This window comes from Triticum aestivum, chromosome 6A, assembly GCF_018294505.1.
Source record: "Triticum aestivum cultivar Chinese Spring chromosome 6A, IWGSC CS RefSeq v2.1, whole genome shotgun sequence".
In the NCBI taxonomy this organism is placed as follows: Eukaryota; Viridiplantae; Streptophyta; class Magnoliopsida; order Poales; family Poaceae; genus Triticum; species Triticum aestivum.
In genome coordinates, this window is record NC_057809.1 from 202,701,704 (window position 1) to 202,723,195 (window position 21,492).

Genomic DNA, 21,492 nt, shown 5'->3' on the forward strand with positions numbered 1-21,492 from the left:
AGATGGATAGATTGGATTTTTCTGATCATTTTTCATATATAATTTGTCTGATTTGGAGTTACAGAATAAAAGTTATGAATTTTTGAAGTTTAAATTATATTCTGGAATTTCTTATATTAGAATAATTCCAGAAAATCAATTATTGCGTCAGCCTGACGTCAGTGTGATGTCAGCAGGTCAACGGAACACGTCTGGGTCAAACCTGACAGTGGGTCCCGCGTGTCAGGGTGATTAAGTTAATTAGAGTTTAATTAAAACTAAACCTGTTTAATTAACAGGGCTAGGCCCCACCTGTCATTGACTCAGGGGAGTCAACCAGGGCCCACCCGTGGTCAAACCCGGGTCGGCTGCACCGGCGTTTAGCCGCCGGCGAGCCCGACGCGGCGGCGGAAGTGATTTTTGCCGTTCCGGCAACCAAACGAGCCGCGGAGGCCACCGGAGAGGAGCTGAGGTCGAGCCGCAGCTCTTGGTGGAGTCCGTTGGGGTCGGGGTGGCCGGAGTTGGCGCCGACGACGACTTTGGCGGCCACCGGAGTTCGGCCAAAGTCGAACTTGTCGATAGGGGGATCAGTGAGGTGCGGGGAGTGCACGGTTGGGCCTAACGCAGCATAGTGAGTGCGTTGGACACCGCGGGTTGGCCGGAGGATGGCCTGGGGCACGTCGGCGACGAGATCCGTGGCGGTGCGTGCGTGTGATCTTCATGCGGTGGCTGCACGGCTCGGGAAAGAGGGAGAGAGGTCGGAGGGGTAGCTAGGCTCACAGCGCTCCCGTAGAGGCCACCGACGAGGTCGGGGACGAGCTGAGGCGGCGACGGCGTTGAAGGGGATCTCCGGCGACGGCGAGCTCGGGCGAGGTCGGTGCGGTGGTCTCGGGCCGCACGAGCACACGGGGCTCGGCTAGCTCGATGAAGTGGACGGCGGCGGAGCTCCTGGACACAGTAGCACGGCGTGGGGTTGACGGAGGGCGTGGCTACGGCGAGGGGGTGGCGGCGATGGCGTCGGCCATGGCGTGGGAGAGCGAGGGAGAGGAGCTGGAGAGGAGAGGGGGTGTCTGGGAGGTTCAAGGGAGAGAGGGAAGCCGATTCACGGCGTTAGCCGGGCGAGGGAGGCGGCGAGGCGGCGAGCAGGTGCGTGGCACCCATGCGGTGCTCGCCGTCGAGCACCTGCCTGCCTGCCTGGCCGGCAAGCAGCTCGCTGGCGCGGTGCTGGGCTGGGCCGGCAGGTGGGCCGGGTGCTGGGCGCCAGGTAAGCTTTTCCATTTTCTTTCTGTTTTCTGTTTTTTAATACTTCTGCAACTTTGTTGAATTAAATAAAATACTTAGGCAACTCCAAAAATCACCAAACTAATCCTGGACCATAGTTGGATTATTTCCAACATGAAACATTTTAGTTTGGAGTTATTTGAGCATTTAAATATTTTATATAATTTTAAATGCCCAAATTCAAATACTTATGATTTAATTCAAAAACCCTAGGATGGCCTAGGAAAATGTGCACCACTTTTGGCAGAGGTTCTGAACCAAGACAAAAATGATGGGCATTTTAGAAGGGCATTTCAGGTTCATTGAAAAAGTTTTTAGTAAACCCTAATTGGTTTCAGAGGGGACTGGGGGTTCTGTCATCCCCATTTCAGGTTTCTGATGAAAGAGTAAACATGATGCAACACTCTAATGCATGACTAGCTAGGGTGTGACATCTAAGATCACATAAAGCAGTTTTAACATAATTTCTTTTAATGGAGCATGGTATAGTTGGTACTCCTGGATCTCCAAGTTTCTTTGGTATTCCACCCTTGAAAGCATAATTAGCAAGCATGGTGGAAATTTCAGCATCCGGTATCTTTCTTTTACTAGTAACAATTTCCTTCATATATTTAGCATAAGGATTCATTTTAAGCATGTCAGTCCAACGCATACACAAATAGATAGGTCTAATCATTTCAGCAAAGCGCTCAAAATCCTCATCATCCTTTTTCTTGGATGGTTTAGGAGGAAAATGCATGGGTTTCTGAACCCATGGTTCTCTTTCTTTACCATGCTTCCTAGCAACAAAGTCTCTCTTACCATAACGTTGATTCTTTGATTGTGGGTTATCAAGATCAACAGCAGGTTTGATTTCTACATCATTATTATTGCTAGGTTGAGCATCAACAGGAACATCATTATTAACATTATCACTAGGTTCATGTTCATTACCAGATTGTGTTTCAGCATCAGAAATAGAAATATCATTGGGATTCTCAGGTGTGTCTACAACAGGTTCACTAGAAGCATGCAAAGTCCTATCATTTTTCTTCTTCTTCCTTTTAGAAGGACTAGGTGCATCAACATTATTTCTCTAAGAATCCTGCTCAATTCTCTTAGGGTGGCCCTCAGGATACAAAGGTTCCTGAGTCACTTTACCTCCCCTAGTTGCAACTCTAACAACAAAGTCATTATTCTTACTATTCAATTCATTGAGCAAATCATTCTGAGATTTAAGTACTTGTTCTACTTGAGTGGTAACCATAGAAGCATGTTTACTAATGAGTTTAAGTTCACCTTTAACACTAGCCATATAATCACTCAAGTGTTCAATCATATAAGCATTATGTTTTAATTGTCTACCAACATAAGCATTAAAATCTTCTTGCTTAACCATAAAGTTATCAAATTCATCCAAACATTGGCTAGCAAACTTAGCAGGAGGTATTTCAGCTTTATCATATCTATAGAGAGAATTTACCTTTACTACCTGTGTCGGGTTATCGAGACCATGTGTTTCTTCAATAGGTGATGAATTAAGACCATGTATTTCTTCAACAGGCGGTAAATTCTTAACATCTTTAGCTTTTATACCTTTTTCTTTCATCGATTTCTTTGCCTCTTGCATATCTTCAGGACTGAGAAATGGAATACCCCTTTTCTTCGGAGTTGGCTTAGGAGTGGTTCAGGAAGTGTCCAATTATTTTCATTGGTCAACATATTATTTAATAGAATTTCAGCTTGATCAACTGTTCTTTCCCTGAAAACACAACCAACACAACTATCCAGGTAATCTCTAGAAGCATCGGCTAGTCCATTATAAAAGATATCAAGTATTTCATTTTTCTTGAGAGGATGATCACGCAAAGCATTAAGTAATTGGAGAAGCCTCCCCCAAGCTTGTGGGAGACTCTCTTCTTCAATTTGCAGAAAATTATATATTTCCCTTAAAGCGGCTTGTTTCTTATGAGCGGGGAAATATTTAGCAGAGAAGTAGTAAATCATATCATGGGGACTACACACACAACCAGGATCAAGAGAATTGAACCATATCTTAGCATCATCCTTTAATGAGAACGCAAATAATTTAAGGATATAATAGTAGCGAGTTTTCTCATCCTTAGTGAATAGGGTAGCTATATCATTTAATTTAGTAAGATGTGCCACAACAGTTTCAGATTCATAGCCATTAAAGGATCGGATTCAACTAAAGTAATTATATCAGGATCAACTGAGAAATCATAATCCTTATCAGTAATAAAGATAGGTGAAGTAGCATAAGCAGGATCATATTTCATTCTAGCATTCAGAGATTTTTCTTTAAGCTTAGCTAATAATTTCTTAAGATCACTTCTATCATTGCAAGCAAGAAAGTCTCTAGCAGTTTCTTCATCCATAACATAACCTTCAAGCACAACAGGCAATTCATATCTAGGGGGAGAATCTTCGTCATCACTTTCACCAACATTATCAATTTCAATAATTTCATTCTCCCTAGTCCTAGCAAGTTGTTCATCAAGAAATTCACCAAGTGGCACAGTAGTATCAAGCATAGAAGTAGTTCCATCATAAGTATCATGCATAGCAGAAGTGGCATCATCAATAACCTGCGACATATCAGAATTAATAGCAGAAGCAGGTTTAGGTGTCGCAAGCTTACTCAAAACAGAAGGTGAATCAAGTGCAGAGCTAGATGGAAGTTCCTTACCTCCCCTCGTAGTTGAGGAAATTTTTTGGTTCTTTGATCTTTCAAGTTCTTCATAATGATAAACATATATAAATCCCATGTGACTCAAAGAATAGAGCTATGCTCCCTGGCAACAGCGCCAGAAAATGTTCTTGATAACCCACAAGTATAGGGGATCACAACAGTTTTCGAGGGTAGAGTATTCAACCCAAATTTATTAATTCGACACAAGGGGAGCCAAAGAATATTCTCAAGTATTAGCAGCTGAGTTGTCAATTCAACCACACCTGGAAACTTAATATCTGCAGCAAAGTGTTTAGTAGCAAAGTAATATGATAGTAGTGGTAACGGTGGCAAAAGGTAACGATAGCAAAAGTAATATTTTTGGATTTTCTAGTGATTGTAACAGTAGCAACGGAAAAGTAAATAAGCGAAGAACAATATAGTAAAAACTCGTAGGCATTGGATCGGTGATGGAGAATTATGCCGGATGCGATCGATCATGTAACAGTCATAACCTAGGGTGACACAGAACTAGCTCCAGTTCATCAATGTAACGTAGGCATGTAATCCGAATATAGTCATACGTGCTTATGGAAAAGAACTTGCATGGCATCTTTTGTCCTACCCTCCTGTGGCAGTGGGGTCCTATTGGAAACTAAGGGATATTAAGGCCTCCTTTTAATAGAGTACCGGACCAAAGCATTAACACATAGTGAATACATGAACTCCTCAAACTACGGTCATCACCGGTAAGTATCCTGATTATTGTCACTTCGGGATTAACGGATCATAACACATAATAGGTGACTATAGACTTGCAAGATAGGATCAAGAACTCTCATATATTGATGAAAACATAATAGGTTCAGATCTGAAATCATGGCACTCGGGCCCTAGTGACAAGCATTAAGCATAGCAAAGTCATAGCAACATCAATCTCAGAACATAGTGGATACTGGGGATCAAAGCTAACAAAACTAACTCGATTACATGATAAATCTCATCCAACCCATCACCGTGCAGCAAGCCTACGATGGAATTACTCACGCACGGCGGTGAGCATCATGAAATTGGTGATGGAGGAAGGTTGATGATGACGATGTCGACAGATTCCCCTCTCCGGAGCCCCGAACGGACTCTAGATCATCCCTCCCGAGAGAGTTTAGGGCTTGGCGGTGGCTCCATATCGTAAAACACGATGAATCCTTCTCTCTGATTTTTTCTCCCTGGAAGTGAATATATGGAGTCAAGGTTGAGGTCGGTGGAGCATCAGGGGGCCCACGAGGCAGGGGGCGTGCCCAGGGGGGTAGGGCGCGCCCCCACCCTCACGGACAGGGTGTGGGCCCCCTGACGTGGATCTTTCTTCCAGTATGTTTTATATATTCCAAAAATAATCTCCGTTGATTTTCAGGTCATTCGGAGAACTTTTATTTCTACACAAAAATAACACCATGGCAATTCTGCCGAAAACAACGTCAGTCCGGGTTAGTTCCATTCAAATCATGCAAGTTAGAGTCCAAAACAAGGGCAAAATTGTTTGGAAAAGTAGATACGTCAGAGACGTATCAGATCTCATCCGGGACTCCGAACAAACTTTGGTCATCAAAACACATAACTCATAATACAAATCGTCATCGAACGTTAAGCGTGGGGATCCTACGGGTTCGAGAACTATGTAGACATGACCGAGACACATCTCTGGTCAATAACCAATAGCGGAACCTGGATGCTCATATTGGTTCCTACGTATTCTATGAAGATCTTTATCGGTCAAATCGCATAACAACATACGTCATTCCCTTTGTCATCGGTATGTTACTTGCTCAAGATTCGATCGCCGGTATCATCATACCTAGTTCAATCTTGTTATTGGCAAGTCTCTTTACTCGTTATGTAGTGCATCATCCCGTAACTAACTCATTAGTCACATTGCTTGCAAGACTTATAGTGATGTGCATTACCGAGAGGGCCCAGAGATACCTCTCCGATACTCGGAGTGACAAATCCTAATCTCGATCTATGCCAACCCAACAAACACCTTCGGTGACACCTATAGAGCATCTTTATAATCACCCAGTTATGTTGTGACGTTTGATAGCACACAAGGTGTTCCTCCGGTATTCGGGAGTTGCATAATCTCATAGTCAGAGGAATATGTATAAGTTATGAAGAAAACAATAGCAATAAAACTAAACAATCATTATGCTAAGCTAACGGATGGGTCTTGTCCATCACATCACTCTCTAATGACGTGATCCCGTTCATCAAATAACAAGACATGTCCATGGTCAGAAACTTAACAATATTTGATTAACGAGCTAGTCAAGTAGAGGCATACTAGGGACACTATGTTTTGTCTATGTATTCACACATGTACTAAGTTTCCGGTTAATACAATTCTAGCATGAATAATTAACATTTATCATGATACAAGAAAATATAACTAACAACTTTATTATTGCCTCTAGGGCATATTTCCTTCGAGATCCGCCGGAGACACACCTCCACACGCCCACCAACGATGCTAGACGCACTGCCAGAACGGGAGTTAGGCGGGGAGACCTTTATTCCTTCTTCAGGGAGCCGTCGCCGTCTCGCCTTCCTGAGCAGGACACAAACCCTAAAAAAACACGAAAAAGCGACTAAAAACGGAGCCCTCCCGCTGGCCCTTGACATGACCCAACGCGCCTCCATGGCCCTAGGGCAACCAGGGAGGAGGCATACCTGCGTCGGCGTCGGCGAGAGGCAGGAACCCTAGCTTTCTTTCTTGGAGGAGGAGGAGTGACTTGAGGATGATGTACTCTTCGGCTCTTGTCTTTCTTGTAGCTGAGCAGGTGTAGTTGCTTGATCTTTGGATGTAACTGCGGTAGAGATGTCCTCTTAGCGATGGAGCATTGGAGTGAAAGACATAGCAGAAGGAAATACTGATTCTTTTACCATGCTAAGAAATACTCTCTCCATTTTTATTTACTCTGCATATTAGATTTGATTGAAATCAAACTTCACAAAGTTTGAACAAGTTTATAGAAAAAATATGAACATTTACAATAACAAATCTATATGACGTGTAAGTATATTCAATAATGAATCTAATGGTATTGATTTGTTTTTGTAGAGAAGGAGGTTAAACCCCCGATCTCTACATCAATCAACGCATACAACCATTTTTATTAATTATTCCACATACGTCTGACAAGAACATACATCAAGCCACCCGAAGCCACCACTCACACCTACAAACTTGATAATGTGGAGTGCTCTCACCCTCTATATTTAAAACTGAGTCGTCGCCGATCCATCCATATAATGTATCGAAACCAACAACTGGTGCAACATACCTAAACCATACACCACATGCACATGTTTTAGAAAGTCGTCATCATCATCGAACTGTTGTCCCATCTTCAGGAGAGAGAGAGAGATCTGTATCATCCTTGCTAGTCCGGCCATCCGTCGGCGCCACCGCCCTGCGCTCGTCCAACCCAACGCGGAGACTCCGGAAGATCTGTCGTGCATAGCACCTGCCGAACAGGCATGACACAGCGTAGCACCTGTCGTCCAAGCATGACTTGACATCTTCACCGAAGCTCCGTTCAAGACGAAGCCGCTCCACCTCCTGCTTCTGTCTCCTAGCGCTACTCCACAAACAATGCCCCAAGAGAGAAACGATGCCATAGTACTGTTATCGTCTGATCTGAAAAACTAGATCCTAGGGTTTCCCCCGGAGTAGCGTGAGTGGGTCAACAGTAGTTACATGACGACGGCTTCATCAAGGTAACGACGTAGAACGCCGCCGTCACCTACCGCCGGCTCGGTTTTCATCGGCAACCATGTCTGCCCGACTCACAGCCAGGACTGGATGATGGATCTCGAGATCCGACCACACAATCTCAGGCCGACCACCTCTGACGGAGGAGATAACCACCACCGCCAGCTGCACCGGCCAAAACAGATCTGACCAGAGGTGCCGCCGAGCAGTCCACCATGCCCTTCACGCCACCGTCGATCCGAAGCCAGATGGCACACCACCGCAACATAGCCAGCCATCGCTGCCGGCCACATCGCGCCGCCGCTCGAACCGGACCAGCCGCCGCACGCCGCCGCCCGTGACCGAGCTGCCCGACGCGCCTGTAGCCGCCGTAGCACGAGGCCGGGCTGGCCACCGCCGTCGCTCCGCTGGATTGGACGCGCCTTCACACATGTAGGGGCCCCGCAACACCCTTGGGACGCGGGAGAGAGGGAGTCCCTCACCACCATCGTCGGCCCCCAGGCGTGGCCCGACGGTGACGGAGGAAGGGGAGGCAGGCGTGTGCGCCCCCGGCGGCTAGGGTTTGGGCGCCGCCCGAGTCGCCCTAGCGGGGTGACGCAGGGGTTGGGAGCGGATGCAGTTGCCAGGGGACGTAATGCTTTCGACGCCTTGGACGTATTGATTTGTTATTGCATATGTTATTTATTTTTACTATAAACACTTTCAAAGTTTACAAAGTTTGACTTTGACGAAAGCTAATATCCGGAGTAAATAAAAATGGAGGGAGTACCATGCATTTATCTACGGTTCGCCTTTACTTTGAGTTCCGTGCTATATTTTTATTTTTTGATAAAATTAATCTTGTTTCCGGGTACACAAAGTTTTATTATTTTAAAGTGTACCAACAAAAACAAATACATCTGTTAGAGACTGAACTTTTTTTCGCCTTTTGTATTTTATCTATTATCTATTCTCTCACCACCAAAATTAAAGCAGCATGCATCAATTTCACAAACATGAAGTTGCTTAGAGCATCTTCAGCCGTTCGGCCCCTTAGGACGCCGAAAAAGAGCCGTCTGAAGGCGAACCGACGCTTGTTTGACGTGTGGGGGCGATTGCATTCCCAGTCGACGCCCCTAGATCGCCGCCAAAATCGCGCGAACTCGGCGATATTTCATACAAAATTGTACAAACTCGGCGATCTGGCACAAAACCGGTGAAACTTCATTGAAATTTGTACAAAAACAAATAAAACATGCAAACTACGCCTACTACTACGTCAAACTACGCCTAGCCTTGCTCGCCGCGGCCGCCGCTCGCCATCTACATGCCGAGAAGCCTGTAGAAACGGGTGTAGTAGCCGCCGCCGTTGTCGTCGTCGCACGCCCCGCCTGAGCCGCCGCCGTCCCTACTGCACCCCTGGCCAGGGTCGCCGGCGCGCGGTGGGGGGTTGGATGGCCCGGCCTCGTCCTCATCGTCGCCGTCGAGGACGATGACGCCACCCTCCTCGCGTCCCAGGCGACGGGCCTGGAGCTCCGCGTATGCCCGACGCTGGCGGAGCACCTGCTTGCGGACGTAATCCTCCCTCACCCACTTGAGGGCGTCGTCGTCGTCGGGGGCCACCATGTACGCGTGCTCCGGCTTCACGGGGAGCAGCCCCGGCTCGGGCTTCGGCCAGACCAGGCAGAGGGAGCGCGGGAAGGGGAGGGCACCCTCATTGATGACGAGGGCGCCGCTGCGGGTGCGGCGCCGGAGTGGCGCACCCTCCGGATTTGGCTTGACGGGGCGGAGCGCCGGCGAGCCGGAGGAGAGCGAGCCGCAGCCCGACGACGAGGACGTCCCCGGCTCCATTCGCCGCGGCGTCCAGGAGCTGCCACAAAGGCGAGAGAAGGACGGCCGCGGCGGGTACTCGAGGCGCGGCGTGTTGCCGGTCTCGATGTGGTCGAGGACGGCCTTGAGGGTGCGTCCGGGCACGCCCCACCAGTCACGCCGCCCGTCGGCGTTGAGGCGTCCGTGGTGGATGATGCCATTGGTGGAGGCGATCTGATCTTCACGGCGGCGTTCGAAGTACATCATCCACAGCGTGTGGCTGTCGGCGGCGTACCTTGACTCATTCCGCTGCTCCTCCATCAGCGACGAGCGGATGCGGGCGATCTCGGCCCGCCGTGCCGCCCCTTCGGGCACCACTGGCACCGGGACGCCGCCGGCGCTCAGCTTCCACGACCCCGACACACGCATATCCGGGGGCGCCGGATACTCGGCCTCGTAGAGGAGGCGTGCCTCCGACTCTTGGAGATGGCGGGGGCCGAAGCCGTATGCCGTCGCGCCGTCGCTTGGGAACCTCTTAGCCATTTGCTCGTCGGCGGGAAGGAGGGAGTGTGCTGCTTTGTGTGACGATGCGAGGTGAAATGTGGCAGTTGTGGTGTTCACTGGCGGAGGATCGGCTTTTATAGCCGGGTCCGGGCGGCGAGAACCTGCATGCCGAGCGACGCGTGGTGGGAGCGGGCGGGACACGTGTCGATGGCGCCTTCACTGCGCCGCCCGTGAGACATCAATGAAGGCTGACCGGCGCAACAGCGCGGCAGCCTTGGCCAGCCTTGACATTGATTCCCGCGGGAACCGAGGCGATGAGGACGATGAAGCGGCGTCTCACTGACGCGGCAGGCCCATCCCCGTTAGCGCCAAAAACGCGTTCGGCCCCAGGCGCCCCCAGCGCGCCGGTTCGGCCTGGGTCCGCCGGCGCCAATTTCAGCCCAAACCGACGAAAAACGGGTTCATGAGGACGCGACTGGATCGATTTTCGCCAGCGCCGAAAAAACGCCTGAGAGAGGACTATTGGGGGCGCGGCTGGATATGCTCTTACCACACATACCATGTGGTTGTCTGAGACTGAACTTATTGATACACACCGAAATTTTAGAAAGCATCTGTCCTTTTATATTCTGTTTTGTGTGGTTTACAATTTACCAAACCTAAAAAACACGGATCTCAAACACAACACTGATTGGTGGATCAATGCATGGTACACTCTCTATATTATACTCATCTGTTCCCAAATATAAGTCTTTCTAGAGATTTCTACAAGTAACTACATAGAAAGTAAATTGAGTGAATCTCCACTTTAAAATATGTCTACATACATCTGTATGTTGTAGTCTATTTAAAATGTCTAAAAAAACTTATATTTTAAAACGGAGGGAGTATTTCTTTAGGGGGAGTATATTATATTCCATGCAATGTCATTTCTCTTCCCGCCAAAAAATAAATCATTTCTTGGCGGAAGTAAGTAAACGAGGATGATAGTACGAGTAGTACAAGTCTGGCGGGCGGGAGAGACAAGTTTTTCTCGTCAAGCGAAATGACCGTCGAGGTCCACTGCAACCAGTACCCGGATATCTCGGTGTACCACTCTCGTTCGAAGAATCACACCAGCAGCAGCACTACATCCAATTATCCGAGAGCCGGCGGGCTATCCATCCTTGACTGGACCGGAGGCGCCGTGACTTTTTTTTTTTTTGAAAGTGAGGCGCCGTGACTTGATCTACCTTGGCGGACCATGCATACGTCTGCCGCCCTGATTGTCCTGTTCGTGGCGTCGAGAAGCGCAGGCCCTTGTTGACCGGCCGCTCGTGAACTGCTGACGCGGCGCGGTGCACCGAGGGGGACGGCAGTGGAGACGTGACCTGTTAGACTCCTCGTACGTACGCGCGCACTACTTACTTCCTAGCGACGGAACCAGGGTGCATGACGGGACAGGACGTGGTGCGAGTGAGCCGGTCCGTCGCGGCAACGACGAGCCGCTGACCAATGGAGTAGAATGCAGCTCCAAATGCATTTGCAACACGTGCATTTGCGACTTTCTCAAACATTATATATATGTTGCATTCTATAACAATTTTTTTCAAATTTATTGAAACGCAATGAAATATTCGGTTACACCTCAATGTCCCGCCACAATGCATTTTTTAATAAAAAAGGGCATTTCCGTCTGCCCCAATTTTTTATTAAAAAATTCAAGGCCAAGTATCCAACATCATAAACATTTCACAGCTCTCGGTCACAACACAAAGTAGCTACGACAAATTATTGCAAACATGGAGGAATTTAAAGTCTTGGGCTAAGATAGATGGATCAGTGCCAAGCTATCCTAAGCAGCTCCCTACAGCGATGACTAGGCAGCCGGAGACACTCAAGAAGCCGCGTAGCTTGGGCACCGACGTAGAGCACCTTCCAAAGTCAAACCAGTGCGCCTACCGAAGCCAGGATGCATTTCATACTTCGCCACCTTCGACTCTGAAAGACAAAATCATCACGAAAACGCCATAAGCCCACAAGGTAGCAACAGTAAAGATGTTAACAACTTCATAGTGTTTTTCTTTGTTTCCAGAAAGGAACTAGGTCATCAAAAGACTAGGAATTGAAATTGAGATATTGGGAGTATCAGCAATCACATTCCAAATATTTTTTTGCAACAATGCAAACAAAAAAGTAGATGATGGATCGATTCTAGCTCATTACAAAAGACACATGTCAGATCATCAACATGTCTATGTTTAGCCAAGTTGTCTCGAGTAGACTCTTGTTATTAATAATGAGCTACAACAAAACATGTACTCCCTCTGTCCCAAAATTCTTGTCTTAGATTTGTCCAGATACGGATGTATCATACATCCGTATCTAGACGAATCTAAGACAAGAATTTTGATACATCCGTATCTAGACGAATCTAAGACAAGAATTTTGATACATCCGTATCTAGACGAATCTAAGACAAGAATTTTGGAACAGAGGAAGTATATTATAAGGAACCTTAATCTTCCATATAGCATCTCTCAGTTCGGAAGAGGAACCCAATTTCGGAATCTAATTGAGTAGGAACCAGAAGGTTGAAGCAACTAAATGGGAGCATCACTACCAGAAGTAAGAGTTACAATTTTGACCAAATTAAGCAAATCAAACCACTGACCCATGAGTACTTCATCAACACATCTCCTAAAGGATATCTTATGAGAAGTACCATCCCACACTTGGGCAACAGAAGCATTTTATTGTTGAAAAATCGCAAATAGATCCCAAAATTGGTTTCCAAAGAAGCATTAACAAGCCAAATGTCATGCCAAAAGGAGATACTTTGCCCATCACCAATCTTCCACTTGTAAAAGCTTTTTGCAGAAGCAAAAACCCAAGAGATACTTTTCCAAAAAGGAGACCCCTGTCTAGGTTTGTCCGACAAAATGTGGTTTGTCAGTAGCATACTTATACTCCAGAAGTTTTTTCAATCACTGGGTCTACCATCAAACAATCTCTTACTCCAAAAGGCCAACATTGCCAAATTAAAATCCCTAAGATTAGGGACACCCATACCCCCAAATTCTTTTTTTCTTCTTCTGGAGATTAAACCCTAACAAGCAAGATGGTACTTATGATGATTGCCCAATTTGCCCTAGAAGAAATGAGACATTTGGGAAGTGATGACATCAGTGGCCCACTTACGAAACTTCATGATAGACATAAGGTAAGTAGGAATACTAGCAATGCACGTGTCGAGGAGGATAAGTTTACCCCTATAGGAAAGATTCCTGTCTAACCAACCAGAGATGTCTTCAATAATTCTGTCAATAATAGGTTGTATGTCTCCTTTTTAAGTTTTTTTTTAAATGGAGGGGCACACCCAAATTCTTAAAAGGGAAGGAGCCAAGTTGACAACAGAAAACCTAAGCAAAGCAACTAGTAGCTACATCATCATCTACATGAATAGTGTGAAGGTCACTTTTGTGAAAATTAACTTTGGTGATAATACATGTTTGAGAATCATTTCCTTCTAGTAATGTGAAATCAAGAGAGTGGCTAGCCAACGTCACAAACAAGCATCCCCTAACCGACGTTTACCTGCAGCAGCCACCGCCACACAGCCGGCCGGCCCGCCGGCTTGAAAGTCCAGTTCCCTGATCTCCGTACAGAATCCCTCCGATCCACCGATGGACGGCCACGGGTGGACGCCGCGTCCGGGCTGGACGGCAGCGTCCGTCCGACAGAGGCGACCTGAACGGGTCAAGCCGTTCATGCGCTGGGCGGGTCAAACCATGCACGCTCGAGCCTAGACCGACTAGAGACTAGAGCCGAACGACAAGGACCCATGCGATTCCACGCCCGCCACCCTGGTACGTAGTCGTACTCTCGATCACGACGCCCTAATCGCGCCAGCAAACCGCGTGTTCGCCGGCAAGCCGACGGCGCGGGGGCGCGGGCATATATAGCTCGTGCCCCGGCACCTTCTCCTCAGACAGTCCGTCAGTCAGTCATCAGCCACTGACGAGCCATTTCCAACCCTCTCGTGCGCATCTTCCACGAGAGCATCAGCAAAGCAAGAATAAAGGCAGCTAGCAGCACGAACAACGGCGGCTAGCGGCTGAAGGAGGGGCCGATGGAGATCGTGAGGATGGGGAGCTCGGCGGGGGGCGGGAGCGGCGTGCGGCGGACGGCGTCGTCGTGGCGGGGGACGTCCGGGAGGAGCGACGCCTTCGGGCGGTCGGCCAGGGAGGAGGACGACGAGGAGGCGCTGCGCTGGGCGGCCATCGAGAAGCTCCCCACGTACGACCGCATGCGCAAGGGCATCCTGCTCCCGGGCGCCGTCGCCGGCGTCGGCGGCGCCGGGCAGGAGGTGGACATCCAGGGGCTCGGCCTCAACGAGAGGAAGAACCTCATCGAGCGCCTCATACGCACCGCCGAGGAGGACAACGAGCGCTTCCTCCTCAAGCTCCGCGACCGGATGGAGCGGTGCGTCTCAGCTCAGCTCATCACCTCGCTTCTGTAGCTCTGTCCATCCATTTCTCTCTCGGCACGACGGGCGCTGATGTTTGATGTGCTTGGCAGGGTTGGGATCGAGAACCCGACGATCGAGGTGCGGTTCCAGAACCTCAACATCGACGCCGAGGCCTACGTCGGCAACCGGGGAATCCCGACGTTCATCAACTTCTTCTCCAACAAAATCATGGTATGCATCTTCGGCGCAGCAGCTTCATGATCCTTCAGTGTCATGGAATGGGAGAACCCAACAAAGTTCACGCCGAGTGGTTCCGACTTCAGCTTCTGATCCTTGTTTGTTTCAATCCTTCAGAATGTGCTGAGTGCTCTGCGCATCGTGTCAAGCGGGAAGAGGCCCATCTCTATCATCCATGACATCAGCGGAATCGTAAGACCCGGCAGGTGAGCGAGAGGTCACGGGCCTGTTTGTTTTGCATCATCTCACAGTTCTTTCCATGTTTTAATCGTGTGGAGTTTCTTCAGAATGTCCTTGTTGCTTGGCCCCCCTGGGTCCGGAAAAACTAGTCTACTCCTGGCCCTGGCAGGGAAGCTGGACTCAACTCTCAAGGTACCCCATCTTCACATCCTTTCGTGATTCTGAGTACTCTGTTTTTCGTTCGATACAGAAATTTGCAATATGATCAGGGAAGATATAGAGATGTAAGTTGTAACATGATGAATTTAAAATTGGAAATGTTCAGGTGTCAGGGAGAGTGACTTACAACGGGCATGACATGCATGAATTTGTCCCCCAGAGGACATCAGCGTACATCGGGCAGCATGACCTTCACATCGGCGAAATGACGGTGAGGGAGACACTGGCCTTCTCTGCGAGATGTCAAGGAGTCGGAACCCGTTACGGTAAGTGACATGGGAGCTGGAAAAAGGGATATCTTGCTATTCACAAATTGCAAAGTGATTCTTATCGTGGTTTCAAATTGCAGACATGCTTACTGAACTCTCAAGAAGGGAGAAAGAAGCCAACATCAAGCCAGATCCTGACATTGATGTCTACATGAAGGTGAGCAGTTATTCCATACTGGATCAAAACCCCAGCTTATTTAGAAGTAACGATATTTGCCTTTTTGAAGAGAATCGAAATAAACTAGAATTACTAAGTTATTCTGCTCCTCTATCCAAACAGGCCATCTCTGTGGAAGGTCAAGAGAGCGTGATCACAGATTACATCCTCAAAGTGAGCACCATACATAACATGAAAAATAAGCCAAAAAAATGCATATGCCGCTGACACACTTGCATTTTTCGTTCAGATTTTGGGTCTGGAAATCTGTGCAGATACAATGGTTGGGGACGGTATGATCAGAGGCATCTCAGGAGGACAAAAGAAGCGTGTCACCACAGGTATATGCAATATGCAGTGAAGGAATAAATGCGCATAATGATGCCCTTTTGATCATGACAGTGAAATCAGATCTCTAACATCATTGAAATTTAAATAGGCGAGATGCTTGTCGGGCCAGCAAAGGCACTGTTTATGGATGAAATCTCCACCGGTTTGGACAGCTCCACAACGTACCAGATCATCAACTCCCTCAGGCAATCTGTCCACATCCTCGGTGGCACGGCATTGATCGCGTTGCTTCAGCCTGCGCCTGAAACATACGAGCTCTTTGATGACATTGTTCTGCTCACCGAGGGGAAAATCGTGTACCAGGGTCCTCGAGAAAGCGTCCTTGAGTTCTTTGAGGCCGTCGGATTCAGATGCCCTGAGAGGAAGGGTGTTGCAGACTTCTTGCAAGAAGTATGTGATACACAAGAGCTCTCTGTGCTGCATTTTTTTTTGAAAGAAACTCCTATGCTACATGTTAGGACTAGGAACTCAAATTTGACATTTTCCATTGTGAATTCACAGGTAACATCTAGGAAGGATCAGCACCAGTACTGGTGCCGAAGTGACGAGCCATACCGATACATCTCGGTCAACGACTTCACGGAGGCATTCAAAGCATTCCATGTTGGCCGTAAGATGGGCTCGGAGCTCAGGGTGCCGTTCGATCGAACCAGGAACCACCCTGCTGCGCTCACGACTTCCAAGTTCGGTATCAGCAAGATGGAGCTTCTGAAGGCATGCGTCTCTAGGGAGTGGCTGCTGATGAAGAGGAACTCGTTTGTTTACATCTTTAAAATAGTTCAGGTATGCATCCCGCTTGTTGAAATTTTCCTCAATTCTGAATTCGGATAGTGATGTCTGATGAATGTTATGTGTTTGTACCAGCTCATAATCCTTGGGACCATCGCAATGACTGTCTTCCTGCGTACGGAGATGCACCGGGACTCAGTCGAGGATGGAGTGATCTACATGGGCGCGATGTTCCTCGGCCTGGTCACGCATTTGTTCAATGGATTCGCCGAGCTCGCCATGAGCATTGCAAAGCTGCCTATATTCTACAAGCAGAGGGACCTGCTCTTCTATCCATCATGGGCGTATGGATTGCCTACATGGCTGCTCAAGATCCCGATATCATTCCTGGAATGTGCCGTGTGGATCTGCATGACTTACTATGTCATTGGCTTCGATCCAAACATCGAAAGGTTCTTCCGCCATTACCTGCTGCTTGTGCTGATCAGCCAGATGGCATCGGGTCTCTTCCGGGTTCTTGCTGCATTAGGAAGGGATATGGTTGTTGCAGACACGTTTGGGTCGTTTGCTCAGCTTGTTCTTCTGGTTCTCGGCGGCTTCTTGATAGCTAGAGGTATGTCGAATCTCCCTCCATTCAGCCTCTGTTCATGCAGTTTCAACTGTCAAGAAGATCATGCTGAGTTGTGAGTTCCATTTCTGCAGATAACATCAAGGCATGGTGGATTTGGGGCTACTGGTGCTCCCCTCTGATGTATGCCCAGAACGCCATAGCGGTGAACGAGTTCCTTGGGCATAGCTGGAGGATGGTAATGCAGCGTCTCCTGGACCCTTGATCAGTCGAATTTCAGACAGATAATAAAAAAAATGCCAATCTTTGCACAGGTTGTTGATCCGACAGACAGCAATGACACGCTAGGCGTACAAGTCTTGAAGTCGCGCGGCATCTTTGTCGATCCAAACTGGTACTGGATCGGTGTTGGTGCCTTACTTGGGTACATCATGCTCTTCAATGTACTCTTCATTGTGTTCCTCGACTTGCTTGACCGTGAGTACCTTCTCCCCAGCCGTAAAATGCATTGATTCGCGCATCGTTAACATCTTACGTTGGCGCTGACATCCTTCTTCTATCCACAGCACTTGGAAAGGGCCAAAATGTTGTTTCTGAAGAGGAACTGATGGAGAAGCATGTGAACCGCACCGGAGAAAATGTAGAGTTGCTGCTTCTTGGAAACGATTCCCAGAATTCACCTTCCAACGGTCAGTAGAAATTCTTGCATAGACTGCATCAAGGAACACATTTCCACCGTTGCATCATTGTGACAAGTGTAACAAATGCAGGAGGAGGAGAAATCACTGGCGCTGACACCAGGGAGAGGGGAATGGCACTTCCATTTACTCCCTTGTCAATCACCTTTGACAATATCAGATATTCTGTGGACATGCCTCAGGTAAGCATAACCAAGAAGTTCTATCCCGGGTTCAACGCAGCGGCAGCTGGCACTAATGACAGATACTAATTGTGATGCACAAATCTTTGACAGGAAATGAAAGACAAAGGTATTACTGAAGACCGGCTAGTGCTCCTGAAAGGTGTTAGTGGAGCTTTCAGGCCAGGAGTTCTTACAGCATTGATGGGCGTCAGCGGGGCGGGAAAGACCACTCTGATGGATGTGTTGGCGGGACGGAAAACTGGCGGTTACATTGAAGGAGACATCAGCATCTCTGGATACCCGAAGAACCAAGACACTTTTGCCCGGATTGCTGGTTACTGTGAGCAAAATGATATCCATTCTCCACATGTCACCGTTTATGAATCCCTCGTGTACTCGGCGTGGCTCCGGTTGTCCCCTGATGTAGACTCAGAAGCAAGACAAGTAAGTTGAATGACCTTTATTCTGCTAGTTCATAAGTAGCTCATCTAATATGCACACTGCAACTGATCTCTGGAGTCCATTTCATGAATTCAGATGTTTGTGGAACAAGTCATGGAACTCGTCGAGCTGACATCACTGAGGGGAGCATTGGTGGGACTGCCAGGAGTGAATGGTTTATCCACCGAACAGCGTAAAAGGCTCACCATTGCTGTTGAGCTTGTTGCCAACCCCTCCATCATATTCATGGATGAACCAACTTCTGGACTGGACGCAAGGGCAGCTGCCATCGTGATGAGGGCGGTCAGAAACACAGTAGACACAGGAAGAACAGTTGTCTGCACCATCCACCAGCCCAGCATCGACATATTTGAAGCTTTTGATGAGGTAAATTGCAGCAAGGACAAGGAAATTGTGTGATCTGTAGAAGTATTGATTGTCTCATGTGAGAACTCACATGTTATTCTTGAATATTTACAGCTGTTCCTGATGAAACGGGGAGGAGAAGAAATTTATGTCGGCCCCTTGGGGCACAACTCATGCCATCTGATCGATTACTTTGAGGTGAGGCTCCTTACTGATCTGGTGAACAGAGCACCCGATTTCCAGCTTATGGCATGCATGATAACCTTGCTTGGTGCCCCAACTGTAGGGAATACAAGGTGTGAAGAAAATCAAGGATGGATACAACCCTGCAACCTGGATGTTAGAAGTGACCACCCTAGCTCAGGAAGATGCCTTGGGTGTCAACTTTGCCGAAGTATACATGAATTCTGACCTATACCGGTATGTTGCAGTCTCAGAGCGTTGTTTCTGTATGTTTGTATACTTCTCCATCATTTCACTGATTCAAATGCATCATGTCAGGAGGAACAAAGCTTTGATAAGTGACCTAAGCACACCTCCACGTGGATCGACGGACCTGTACTTCCCAAAACAGTATGCACAGTCCTTCTTCACACAATGCATTGCTTGCCTGTGGAAGCAGCATAAGTCCTATTGGAGAAATCCATCATACACTGCAACTAGAATATTCTTCACGACGGTTATTGCTCTCATCTTTGGCACCATCTTTTTGAACCTAGGACAGAAAATGTAAGTACCTTCGCTAACAACTCCAGCTGACACTGATCCATAATGACACAGCGTGAGAAAGAAACTTATATGTACTTCATCTTTACTTTCAGCGGCAAGAGGCAGGACCTGTTCAATTCTTTGGGTTCCATGTATGCAGCAGTTATTTTCATTGGAATTCAGAATGGCCAATGCGTTCAACCTATTGTCGACGTCGAGCGAACAGTTTTTTACCGAGAAAAAGCTGCTGGCATGTACTCTGCTCTACCCTATGCTTTTGCACAGGTAATGGTCGTTGCAGAATATTTGAAACGAAAAGATTGAACTTTTGCTCCTTCAACTTTTTTTTTACAAAATCTAATGATGTTAACCATTCAACAGGTTTTCATTGAGATCCCACATGTCTTCCTACAGACCATTATTTATGGTCTGATTGTTTACAGCTTGATTGGCTTGGACTGGGCATTTATCAAATTCTTTTGGTACATCTTCTTCATGTTCTTCACTTTCCTGTACTTCACATTTTATGGGATGATGGCAGTCGCCATGACGCCAAACAGCGACATTGCTGCCATAGTCGCAACTGCATTCTATGCAGTATGGAATATCTTTGCCGGTTTCCTAGTCCCCCGACCAGTAAGTGTCCTATGACTGGTTTATTTGTAGTGAACCAACCTGTACATTTTCTCCATACTGCCGATGCTAAACTATATGTGTCTTGTCTGGCTTGCAGAGGATACCAATATGGTGGAGGTGGTACTCATGGGCATGCCCGGTGGCATGGACACTCTACGGGCTTGTTGCCTCACAATATGGAGACATTGCAGACGTTACGCTGGAGGATGGGGAACAAGTGAACGCTTTCATCCACAGATTCTTTGGATTCAGGCATGATTACGTAGGTTTTATGGCTGCCGGTGTTGTAGGATTCACTGTTCTCTTCGCTTTCGTTTTTGCCTTCTCCATCAAAGTCTTGAACTTCCAAAGAAGATAGAGAGGCTATCTGAAAACAGCTTCAGATCTCGCTATAGCTAATAGAGTGTTGGCACTTGGCAGTAGGGAACACAGGAAAGTAAGTTTAGAGACGGAATATTCGGTATCCGTTTCTTAGGCAATTAACGTATTTCTTAGATCAGTAGTTCAATTATGTATATATACTGTATATTGTAACTATCAGAGAAGGGCCCGTTGTAATTTTGTAAAGTTCAACAGTTCAAATATTTTATGCAAGATTGTCTATCTTTGGTTCAGTTGATACATGTTCCCTACGAAAAGCCCATTACCGACTAACATGGCCTAAAAGATGACTTGGCTTATATAATTCCGAAGAATATTGTGGGAAACTAAACAAATTTCCAGTGAAAACTAGCTTCGGAAACTGCTGGTATAATCAAGATTTGTGAATGGTGATGCGGTGTGTTTGTGTTCAGCATACAAATTACTCGTTCACAAGTACTCCCTCTGTAAACAAATGTAAGACGTTTTGGCAGTTTAAATATCATCATAGCACTTAGAAAATAGAGCCTTAATGAAACTTAAAAAGAAGAAACTCGCATTTCAACGACTAACAGGGTGCTGCTATCTGGCTGAATGTATTCACATTTTCAATCGTTGAGGTTCTCAAATCCAGTTACTATCTTGTTTCGACAACTAACAGGCTATTGTGTCTCAAATTGTTTTGTTTACTAAAACTCGATAATTTTGGAGCAGCAAACATGATTTCATCATAGCCCTAAGAATTCGAAATAGTAGCATAAGACTAATGCTGGTAGAATCGACACTAGGTAATCAACTCTGAGAACAGGCATCCACTGAAGTCCGCCAGATTCTGCAGATTTAAGTACGGACTACCTGAAGGAGTGTCGCGGTCCCCTGCAACCCAATCGATCCCACCGACATCGAATCCTCCTGCCTCCATCACGGGCGCAGCAGCACCTCAACCTCGTCTGCTTCAGAGGAAAGC

The 21,492-nt window shown here is 47.3% G+C and overlaps 1 protein-coding gene across 2 annotated transcripts; it reads left to right on the forward strand.

Moving 5' to 3' along the window:
• Window positions 1–13,581: 13,581 nt before the first annotated feature.
• On the forward strand, window positions 13,582–20,779 carry LOC123127269 (ABC transporter G family member 39). Of its 2 annotated transcripts, XM_044546896.1 has the most exons (23): window positions 13,585–14,456; window positions 14,553–14,673; window positions 14,797–14,885; window positions 14,967–15,051; window positions 15,185–15,344; window positions 15,428–15,504; window positions 15,628–15,678; window positions 15,755–15,845; window positions 15,944–16,245; window positions 16,357–16,638; window positions 16,720–17,197; window positions 17,287–17,390; window positions 17,467–17,629; window positions 17,719–17,841; window positions 17,923–18,032; window positions 18,126–18,458; window positions 18,552–18,842; window positions 18,936–19,019; window positions 19,108–19,241; window positions 19,323–19,550; window positions 19,643–19,814; window positions 19,911–20,165; window positions 20,263–20,779. In XM_044546896.1, the coding sequence occupies exons 1-23, from the start codon at window positions 14,104–14,106 to the stop codon at window positions 20,521–20,523; spliced, it is 4,347 nt and encodes a 1,448-aa protein (XP_044402831.1). In that variant the 5' UTR covers window positions 13,585–14,103; the 3' UTR covers window positions 20,524–20,779. The 2 variants fall into 2 exon arrangements, with proteins under 2 accessions (XP_044402830.1, XP_044402831.1); XM_044546895.1 differs by having other exon boundaries at window positions 13,582–14,456; window positions 15,944–16,638.
• Window positions 20,780–21,492: the final 713 nt, after the last annotated feature.

Excerpts from the sequence above, each read along its gene's own strand:
- LOC123127269 (XM_044546895.1), top strand. The coding sequence starts at position 14,104 with ATGGAGATCGTGAGGATGGGGAGCTCGGCGGGGGGCGGGAGCGGCGTG. Across the intron at positions 14,674-14,796 it reads TCTTCTCCAACAAAATCATG|AATGTGCTGAGTGCTCTGCG; the intron begins GTATGCATCTTC and ends TCAATCCTTCAG. Across the intron at positions 15,679-15,754 it reads TCACAGATTACATCCTCAAA|ATTTTGGGTCTGGAAATCTG; the intron begins GTGAGCACCATA and ends TTTTTCGTTCAG.